The sequence below is a fragment of the Diadema antillarum genome, unplaced genomic scaffold (genome assembly GCF_040938485.1).
Source record: "Diadema antillarum isolate AM-2024a unplaced genomic scaffold, OU_Dant_1.0 seq00000547_RagTag, whole genome shotgun sequence".
NCBI lineage: Eukaryota > Metazoa > Echinodermata > Echinoidea > Diadematoida > Diadematidae > Diadema > Diadema antillarum.
Genome location: NW_027271493.1, coordinates 1,683,183 through 1,694,543, shown reverse-complemented (window position 1 = coordinate 1,694,543; position 11,361 = coordinate 1,683,183). Strand labels below are relative to the sequence as shown.

General features: G+C 39.8%; 1 protein-coding gene across 1 annotated transcript in view; it reads right to left on the bottom strand.

Moving 5' to 3' along the window:
- Positions 1 to 267: 267 nt before the first annotated feature.
- LOC139734797 (DNA topoisomerase 3-beta-1-like) overlaps positions 268 to 11,361 on the bottom strand; it is a 41,131-nt gene continuing 30,037 nt past the window's right edge. Inside the window, exons 15-16 of the mRNA XM_071645584.1 lie at positions 7,314 to 7,422; positions 268 to 504 (exon numbers count right to left, since the gene is read on the bottom strand). Of these exons, the coding sequence (XP_071501685.1) occupies positions 268 to 504; positions 7,314 to 7,422 (346 nt within the window). The remainder of the gene's footprint in view (positions 505 to 7,313; positions 7,423 to 11,361) is intronic.

Genomic DNA, 11,361 nt, shown 5'->3' with positions numbered 1-11,361 from the left:
TGATAACGACCATCTGGGGGGACTTCGCATGACAACGGTAGTGAAGTTCACAGATCCATTACGTTGACAAACGTACTCCTGAGGCTAAATCAAGACTGAATTATTCAATATGAGAATATTGGACCATCAAAGCTCAATCAATTATGTATGAAGAATGATTGTTCATTAAATTTGCATGCCCTATGACTTCAACTTGATACAAATAAAAAAAAGAACAACTGTATCATATCTCAAGGGCACTGACAGAGAAGGGGGAGCACGGCATCATCAAACAAAATAGGCTGCAAGCTGCGACATTTTGTCCTTTGGTTTGCCACGTCCCCGGCCCCGCCCCCTCCCTCGACCCCGCCCCCTTCCTCCTCGACCACGTCCACCACCGCCCCCGCCACCGCCCCTGCGTCTCCGGAAGGTGGCGTGTTGTGCCTCCGTCAGCTTCGAGAGGATTGGGTCGCAGAAGATGCATCCCTTGTGGTTGGTCTCACCCCCTTCCAGTGGAGTCTTGTTCTGAGCAGGACAAGACAAGACAAATCAAAACACAATAAAACAAATACTCAATAGATGAAAGTACGCACAAAATGAGAACACATCGAAAAACAATATATACAAATATATAATCTTGAGAGATATACTCAAGATAACAACAGGATGACTAGAGGATGATGGTGTATCTCGATGAAAATCACGCCAGACACGAATGGCTGTGTACAAATACGAAAAGTACAATACGTGTGTTGCATGATTAAAGGCATTATTTACCATTTGCAGATGATACAAAAACCCAGCTTTAGTGCTCCAAAACAGTTCGAACATGTGAGTTAGGGATACAAAAGCCAATGAGCCAATTTAATCACTGTAATTAATGTTAAGTATTGTTAAATATACAAAATATGAACAATACTTAAAGTAGAAACGTTTCTAGACTAAACCGTTTACAGTTATGGTTGAGTGAGGAAAATAATAATGATATTTGTATCTCCTTATATTCTAGGCAGTACAGCAAAATTTTACATGGTACAACTGACCTACACATGTGCATGAAATGTGATATCTTGAACATTTTCAAAATCACTGTTCCCAATAGTAAACAATACCCTTTAAAAGGTATTATGTCTAAATCACTCGGGCAATTCAACCTTAAGTTGAAAAGTTCGTCTACGCCTCATCTTATTTAACCAGAATAACACGTATGTCATCACGACGGACACAATGCCCGCGTTTATTAATTTAAGCACATTATCAATTCATTCTCTTGGGAGACGTCCAAATCGTGAGACTGTACGCGACTTTCTCTCCAGTTGTTATATTCGGTTCGTCGACAACTATACATTATACATGTCAAAGGGGGATGTATTCGCAGTTTTCATTGCTGCTTGGCTTGTGTACGGTTCTTGACCTACGGGAAAAACGATTTTCGCCGAAACTGCCTGCGGCGCAAATTGAGCGGCTGTGACTGCACCTCAATCACATACAACGCCTCGGTGGAAGACACTCTTTGGTACTAATCACTCTCCAGTTTGTGATCAATCAGAGACAAGGAGAGAAACAGACGGACAGGCGGACGGACAGACAGATAGAGGAGGACTTGACGGAGAAAGAGAAAGAGATTGAAGAAAGGGATAAAACAGATAGATACCCAGGAGAGACGGAGACGGAGAGACAGACAAACGAACAGACAAACAGATACTATAGAGAAGGGAGAGGATAGAAAGAGGAGAGATAGACGGACAGACACCTGTGAGACAGAGTGAGGACGAGGGAAGTATAGTCAGACATCTACCAATATGTATTTTTATATGTAACTTTGTATGAACTTTGTGTTGTTTTTATGCAGGGCCCCACTGTAAATCAATTTTTGCTTTTGGTGTTGTTGTTTTTTTTTTTGTTTTGTTTTAACTGAAAGGTCTACCCTGAGAAAATTAAACAGCATAGATACATAAATCAAAACAGATAAATCAATTAATTAATTCATAAATAAACATAATTATGAATAGATAAGTACGAGAGGAAGGAGAGATACATAGTAGATAGACGGACACCTAAGAGATACAGATAGAGAGAGATGGAGACAGACAGACAGACAGACAGGTACTCAATCCAGGAGGGAGATGAAAGAAAGAGAGAGATATACAACTAGGAGAGAGAAGGGGGCGAGGGAGATAGAGAGAAATCGACAGACAAACCGACAGGGGAAGAAATATCACTGAAATAACCGTAGAAGGCGGGCTTCACTGTGACAGCTGATTAACTAGTATTATGAAACAGAGGACCCTTGGTCCCTTTGTCGAGTTTGAAGAATGACACTTCCACCGCATTGTAAATTTTGTACAACTCGTTGTCTGGTTAACGGGACATTTGGCAATGAGTCCACGAGGAACCAGAACACTCCACGCCGAACGCGGGACCCTAGGGGACAGACATTGCGGAAACGTGACGGGGATCGAGTTCCGCTATAAAGGAAACCAAAACCCAAAGAGAAATGTGGATTGAGTGAAAGCACCAACATTAGTAGAACACATCAGTGACAATTTGAGCAAAATCGGACTACCGATGCAAAAGTTATGAATTTTTGAAGCTTTGGTGTTGAAACCACTGGATAGGAGACTACTAGAGGTTATGATGTCATGTGTGGACAGCAATATAAAGAAAATATAAAGGAAATTCCACAAAAAAATTACTTTTCTAGCAAAAGGAACGAGCACTTGACTAACCGCTTTCAGAAAGCAGAAGGGAATAATTGCTACCCTTAACATATGTCAGTATCAAGTTGATGGACAGTGCTTTTGTTTTTTTTTGTGGAATTCTCTTTATACTATTTTCTTCATATTGTTGTTCACACATGACACCATAACCTCAAGTTGTCTTCTCATCCAGCGATTCCAACCCCAAAACTGTAAAAATTTATAACTTTTGCATCGATTGTCCGACTTTCCTCAAACTTTCATTGATGTGTTCTACTGTAAATGTTGCTACAAACTTTCACTCAATCCACATTGCTCTTTGGGTTTGGGTTCCCTTTAAGGTGGATGATAACGTGAGATAGACACAGGAAGAGCGTGTTTGTATCTAATAAACCAGTTCGTATTTAGCTCATAAATGTGCATATGGGTACAAATGACCTTTCTTTATTTCTCAGTTGGTTAGGCAATTCACTCGTTTATAAAGCGCCATAATGCGTGATCTTGTTCGACGGATAACAAAGTATGCAATTCAAGTTCACACAAAGAATGAAGTTACAGTCGGTGGTCTGTCAGTTAATTCCACTTAATAGTGGTCTGTCAGTTGAGATTTGGAGAAGCATTAATTACACTGTCTTGCATTCAATGTATAGAAAGGAAAAATGAAAAACTTTAATTAATATTGCCAAATACCAGACTTATTGTCAAATGGATGTGCTGGCGAGCACAATTTATAAAGATTACATACATTCATTACATCACAGATGCTTATCTATAAAGTGAAGTTACAAATCAACATGCCGTGTTGGTAAAAATGATTTCTTTCTTTTTTTCTGCTCATGCGCAAAATGGAATTACGAACTGGTCTATCATAATCGGGATGCCTAACGGACAAAGGTTAAACCATTTCGATTAAAAAATAATGATAATAATGTTTTTTTTTTTTCTTGGATATCGACAATACAGCTTCCCAAATTATACGCGGAGGAATTTCGTGATTCGAAAGGTATATTATCACGATTCATGGCATGCTTTAATAATTCCAAGTGCCAATATCGATTCCATCGGACTATACTTGCATACACAAATGCACACAAGAGCGGCATGGATACACACTCTGTAAATGTCCATTCTCTTCTTTCTCTACTTACATATAGTATTTCATAATGTGTGTATAGCGCGCGTGTCTGTTTGTAAGTGTATTAGGATATACTACTTTATGAGAGAGAGAGAGAGAGAGAGAGAGAGAGAGACAGAGAGAGCATGAGAGAGAGAGAGAGAGAGAGAGAGGGAGAAGACATCGATCTCACAGAATTAGTCTGGTTCCGTACGTCCGACCCATGACCAATTCCTCTGAGGACTACACTTCACGTTTAATATCCACGAATCCAAACGCACCATGTTCATATCTTATGTAGACGACAAGAAGTGTTTCTTGAAGACACTTCACTGGCTTGGCGTTTAAGAGTTAGAGGACCGGGGGGTGTTTCATAAAGCTGTTCGTAAAGTTACGAACGACTTACGAGCGACTGGTGATTGGTTCTTGTGGTAAATTATGGAAATTCTGATAAGTATAGCACATCAGAACTGATCACCAGTCGCTCGTAAGTTGTTCGTAACTTTACGAACAGCTTTATGAAACGCCCCCCAGATATGATTTAATTGAAATTAAAAGACACATAGTTAAAGGATTGATAAACTGGACTGAAAATAACGAAGATACGAAATATGTCTGACACGCATGAAAAAAACAATGGGGAGAGATTTCCTGCAAGAATCCATCTTAAAGGTCCTGTTTACCTTTGGGAGCAGTGATTTCAAAAAAAAAAAATGTTCAAGATATCACATTTGATGCATATGTGTAGGTCTGTTGTATCACAAAACATCGTACCATATAAAATTTTTGCAATAAAGCCTGAAATATAAGGAGAAATCAATGCTTTTCTCAATGAACCGTAACTGTAGACGGTTTAATCTGGAAACATTTCTATAATAACTATTGTTCACATCTTGTGATTTTAACAACACTTAACATCGAGTGAACGGATTCAAATTCTTACAGTAGTTGTTTCTATCCCTAACTCACATTTTAGAACTATTTAAAGGCACTAATGCTGGGGTTTTGTTTCATATGCAAATAGTAAATTATGCCTTTAACAACGCGTTTCGCTTTCACCTTACCGGTGAGTCAGTTTAAGATCGTCAAGCGTTCTATTTATTTGACAGGTCCTTACGTCAAACCAGAAATAAACATTGAGTGAGATTGAAGAAAAAGTCCACCAAGCACTCAGGCACACTTAAAGAATACACTTTCCCATAACATGTCCACACACTTACCATATTCGAGTTTTCTCTCATTTGGGTTTTCTGGGAGGAAAAATCGCTTAAATCAGGCTGGAGTCGTTTGGATCCATGCCCGTAAATAACCCAAGGTGTGATTTCACGCCGAGTGACCCACTTCGGTGTTTTCGTTACCCCTTATTGGCCGCTATACCGCCGTGGGCACCAATCTCATACTTGTTTCGGCCGCCGACGGGACGGGGCGGGGCAGCCACCAAGACGGAGTGGCGACACAGTGACATATTGATATCGAGGGGGAGGATTAGTCAGGCCAAATAATTCCGCCTATTGCGAAAATTGGCGCCAACTCACCAAAATTAATGCCCACAGTGCGCTGATGAACCTATATGACGCACACACAAACACATCCATGCATTCATAGATCAAACGCACACACGTGCATGCCCTATAACTACGACACACACACACTCATGCACCCTCCCACACAACAACGCGAACATACACAATGAAAATGCACAACTGCCGCTATTTCATCACAGTAGCTGAAACTCCTTTTGTCCTTATAAATCTAATCTTTCCCCTTCAATAACTCAACCTTAATGAAATAATATAGGACGTGGCCACCTTCACCACGGACACGTACAGAATTCCCTGCTTCTTTTGAGACAATGAAACCAACCATAACCACTGGCGAATCCAAACCGGGCGCCCCCCTCTTATTTTTTTTTTCAACAACAAAAAAAGACCCCAAAAAAAGACAAAGACAAAAAAATGGGGGGGGGGGGCCTGTGGCCCCTTCAATTTTGTAAAGGTGCCCCCCCCCCCAATCCCCTTATGAAATTCCTGGATCCGCCCCTGATAACCTTCACATTACATTGGTAGACATCCAACACGTGTGCACCTTTATAGACCGGTCATTACAGGCCGATATACTGTCATGTAGCTGGCAACCTTTCGTGATTAAAAAAGTTCGCGTTACGGAAAGTGATAATTACGCGTTATCACACGCACACACACATACTGCAACCTTACCGCGGACTCCAACATTTTATCTCATATTTCGAGATACATTTCTACTAATCTCGAAATGTTGCAAATGGTCACCGTCACTCCACACCATTCCAACTTAGAGCAGACTTTTACCAAAGACATCTTATTCGCTTGATCTTTCTCAAGAGGTCACATTCATATTGTTCGTTTCGCTGTTTGTCAATTCTAGCCTTCAGGAATGGGATCACAAAATATTGTTTTTCGTTTCGTCTCATTCTTATCATTTCCGTCTTTCCTTATTTCTCGCAATCATCTATCTCCGCCTGACTTGCTCTTTTATTTGTTTTGTTGCCCGTGATTTCTCCAAACTTTTCTGCTGATGTGTTACTTTATCTTTCTGTTTCATACTAAAGAACACCTGTTTTCTGGTAATAATTCTCTTTTGTCGTTTTATTCTCCTCTAGACATGACGTCATACATTTTATGGTGCCACTGGATTTTGAATCCTTCCGGCTTTTCCTCCTTGCAGTTGTTTCAATGCATTTGACAATGGTCACCACCAACATCATCATTAACCATCATTATCATTATCATCATCATCATCACTACCACCATCACCATCATCACCATCATCACCATTATCATCATCATCATCATCAACCATCATTATCATCACCATCATCACCATCATTAACCACCACTATCGCCATCATCATCACAATCACCATCATCACCATCAACTACCATTTTCATCAGCACCATCACCAACATCAGCATCATCACTGTCACCATCAACATCACCACCAACATCATCAACAGCATCATCACTACCAGCATCACCACCATCATCCACATGATAAACACTGTCGTCACCATCATCTTACGCTCTTTCATCATGCGTCTTTCTGCGTTTCCACCATCCTTGTTAGCTTTGACGAGAAATGTTTCTATTTCTATATATTTTTTTTCAACCACACAAACATGCTACAATAACATGAGCGGCCCTACATTCAACTGTTGATAAAATAATGACACTCGGACAAAAGGGGGCAAGGTATTTAAACCACAAGGGCAAAAACCGCACGAGGACCCACTATCCTTCCGGGGCAATATTGGTACAGGTAACTCCCGTTACAACGAACTCCTCGGAAACGGCAGTATTCTTCCGATTTACCGGAACGTCCGTGATGGGCTAACAATAAAGAATATAAACACATATATATATCCTGTATACAGACAATAATTTCAGGAAATGAATTCTATTTCGTAACTTTGAGAGTTTCGTTATAACCGTGTCCGTCGTAACGGAGTGCACTGTAGTAATGTTCCCGTCGGCTCTGCACTCACCTTGTTAAAGTTTACGTTGAGAATGGACGCTTCGCACTTTTCACACGTTTCCCCCTCGGACAAGGTCACCTTGTGCGCGTCCTCGAACACGTTCATGATGATGTTGCACCTTGACAACGCCGCAAAGAGAAGAGGTGTTGGAGGTGGGGGGGATGGGACACAGAGTCAGTTAACAGAACACATTATTTTGTATCTTACAAAATAATCTCGTAATGCATACATTGCGGTTTCTGTACTTTGCAAACACTTCGACAAATTTGCACTACGGATAGTATGTAATGCGTCCACAGATGCATGTTGATTTTTGATAATGATGAATACTATCATCATTGCAGATTATAGAGAAGTAATGTGTTATCATCATATGTTTACATCAATTCATGATAATAATAGCAATAGCAATACCACAGACAAAACCATTTATCATCAATTCCTCTATTTAGTTATTCACGAATATCGCCATCATTGCATTGCTATCATAATCACTGTAAACACTTTCTTATCATTTTCACCACCATGAAAACTTACTAAAGTAGCGCATTTTGATTTGAATAGTGAATTTAATTCCGTCAGGGGCGAGATAGATAAAGACAATGGAAATTTCAAAGACATGTCAACTGGAAAAAAACAAAAACAAAAACAAAACAAAACAAAACACCTATTGCTAAAATATTGTGACTTCTCAGGTTTTCAATCCGACGCGCTCTCACGATACAAACAAACGGAATCAACATCACAAGACAGGATTGACATTTCGGCAGAGTGAAGGAAGTACACAGACCGCACAAAGAGACAGAGAGAGAGAGAGAAGAAGATAAATAATTGGCAAGACAAGCATGAAGAGAGCTGCCACATATCCAAGTCGTCTCCAATACTCCAGAAAACACGCTGTTCCACGTAGTTCTTACTCTATCAAAAAAAAAAAAAAAAAAAAAAAAAAAACCAAATCCATCGCAATTAAAATTTCAAATATTAGCCACTTCCGATAGAATAAACGCCGTCAGCCTGTCTCGTGGTTCGATTCTCCTACTGTGATGTATCACACGTAACGAAATTTTTGTCACATTCCAGGCATCTTCGTGAATATTTCCAGCTGAAGTGGGTGACAATTATACCGTCAAATGACATGAAACTGTAAAAAAGGTTTCCATGCCTGTGAAAAGCTTAGCGTGACGGTTTCATATTTGACATTTTGTTTACCCTTCTCGTGGACTGGCGTTGAATATATTTGAAAAAGAAGTGGCACTGCAATTTTTACGCTGCCTTTAAAAAAGCACATCGCTTACGCAGTCCATACATTTTGCAATAATCAAGAAGTCTGCGACGATTTCGTGGTGTGACAGCCATACTTGAGAAACAACAGAGGGCGCCATTCATCGAGCCCAGCACAGGTCTCGCACTTGTAGACTTATAATTAGTTTCTTCTTTCTCAGACTTGAGAAGTTCATAATAACAAAATGAGTGAAAATAACCCCCCCCCCCCAAAAAAAAAAAAAAAAAAAAACAAGGAAAAGTAGAAATTACGCGGTGCGTAATATATGTCCCCGCCGGAAGTAGCATTTAGTAGCAATATGCACAATATAGGTAAAAAGATGAAGGTCAAAGGTCAAAGAAGTCAAAGGTCAAAATTCTATGTAGAAGTTTTGAAGCCCTCACCTAGTGCCATCACATAAAGCAAACGGAATCGAAATCGGGTTAGAAATGGCGAAGGAGTAGCATTTTGTAGGCAATGTGCAATATAGGTCAAAAATCAAGGTCAAAGGTCAAAGAAGTCAAAGGTCAAAATTCTGTGTAGAAGTTTTGAAGCCCTCACCTAGTGCCATCACTTAAAGCAAACGGAATTGAAATCGGGTTACAAATGGCAAAGGAGTAGCATTTTGTAGCAAAATGTACAATATAGGTCAAAAATCAAGGTCAAAGGTCAAAGAAGTCAAAGGTCAAAATTCTGTGTAGAAGTTTTGAAGCCCTCACCTAGTGCCATCACATAAAGCAAACGGAATCAAAATCGGGTTAGAAATGGCGAAGGAGTAGCATTTTGTAGGCAATGTGCAATATAGGTCAAAAATCAAGGTCAAAGGTCAAAGAAGTCAAAGGTCAAAATTCTGTGTAGAAGTTTTGAAGCCCTCACCTAGTGCCATCACTTAAAGCAAACGGAATTGAAATCGGGTTACAAATGGCGAAGGAGTAGCATTTTGTAGCAAAATGTACAATATAGGTAAAAAATCAAGGTCAAAGGTCAAAGAAGTCAAAGCTCAAAATTCTGTGTAGAAGTTTTGAAGCCCTCACCTAGTGCCATCATATAAAGCAAACGGAATCAAAATCGGGTTAGAAATGGCGAAGGAGTAGCATTTTGAAGCAAAATGTACAATATAGGTCAAAGGTCAAGGTCAAAGGTCACAATTGAAATTCTGTATAGAAGTTTCAAAGCTCCCATGTAGTGCTATCATATAAAGCAAACAGAATCAAAATTGGGTTAGAAATGGCGAAGGAGTAGCATTTTGAACGTTTTGATCACACACGGACGCACACACGGACGGACACACGGACGGACGGACGGACGGACGGACACACGGACACACGGACACACACACGTACGGAGCCCGTTTCATAGTCCCCTGCTCGAACTCGTTCGGCGGGGACAAAAACAAAACAAAAACAAAAACAAAACAAAACAAAACAAAAACAAAAACAAAAACAAAAACTAGAAATGTCGCTATGGCGACTGGTATGCCTCCGCCATAATGCATGATTCCCCTAATAGGTCTAGATAGTCCATGTGGACAATGTGTGACTACATTTTCACAAAACTGGCAAAATATTGAAATGACAAGTTTGTCAGAAATGTGTTGAATGTTCACCTTCCTTGAACTTGGTTTAATTGGATGAATAGGAGAGCATGTATTTGAGGATTTAAGGACTTTAACTTGACTTTGACCCATTCATACATTTATGCATTGAGTAATTTTCATGGTACCGGTATGGAGAAAAAGTGCAATTTCTGTACTGAATAGTAAATTGTTACCATGTTCATCTGGCCTTAGACCCTAAAATTCATAAGATAATCACTTTCAGGTAGAACATGCATAGATATGCAGTAGGTTTCACGATAAATTGAGCCACTTCCGAGATATGGAGGAAAAAGTTAGTTCAGCACTTTCACTTGATCTTTGATCTTTTGACCTTTGAGGCAATAAAAAAAGAAAAAGAAAAAAAAACTCTCCAGAGAATTTCTATTAGGTTACACATGCATACACCAAGTGTAAAAAAAAATAAAAATACTAATCCTGCTGGCATTGCATGAACATGAGGGAAATAGTAAAATTTTGAAGTATTGCACTTGACCTTTGACCCCTGACCTTTGACCCCATGAACCCTACATTCTCTAGATAATCACTGCCAGTCAGTACATGTATATATACTATGTTCCATGAAGATACCTTGAACAATTTTCCAATTTACAGAGAAAAAAAAGAAGTTTTAATACTTTTACTCGACCTTTTGACCTTTGACCTTTGACCTCATGACCCAAACTTTCACCAGAGAATCTAAATTGGGTAATACATGTATACACTAAGTTTCAAGAAAATATCTTCAGGCATTGCATAGATATGGTGGAAATAGTGAAATTTTATGTATTTGACCTTGACCTTTTGACCTTTGACCTTGAGCACGTGCACCCAAAAGTTGATAGGCACAACTTCACCCCCTAATACACATACATGCCAAGTTTCATCAGGATACCTCAACAGCTTTTGATAGTTACCTTGTCCACAAAATTCATTACGGACGGACGGAAAGACGGACGGACGGACGGACGGACGGACGGAAGGACGGACGGACGGACGGACAACCCGAAAACATAATGCCTTTGGCACCACTTCGTGGCGGAGGCATAAAAAACCCACACAAACAAACAAACAAACAAAAAACCCCCACACACAAATGAACGAACGGTCAAACAGCGAAAGGTGAAATATGTTTCATAAATGGCATTAGAATGTATACCAACCTGTTTTACTGGGACACTAACACCTACGAGTATAATATA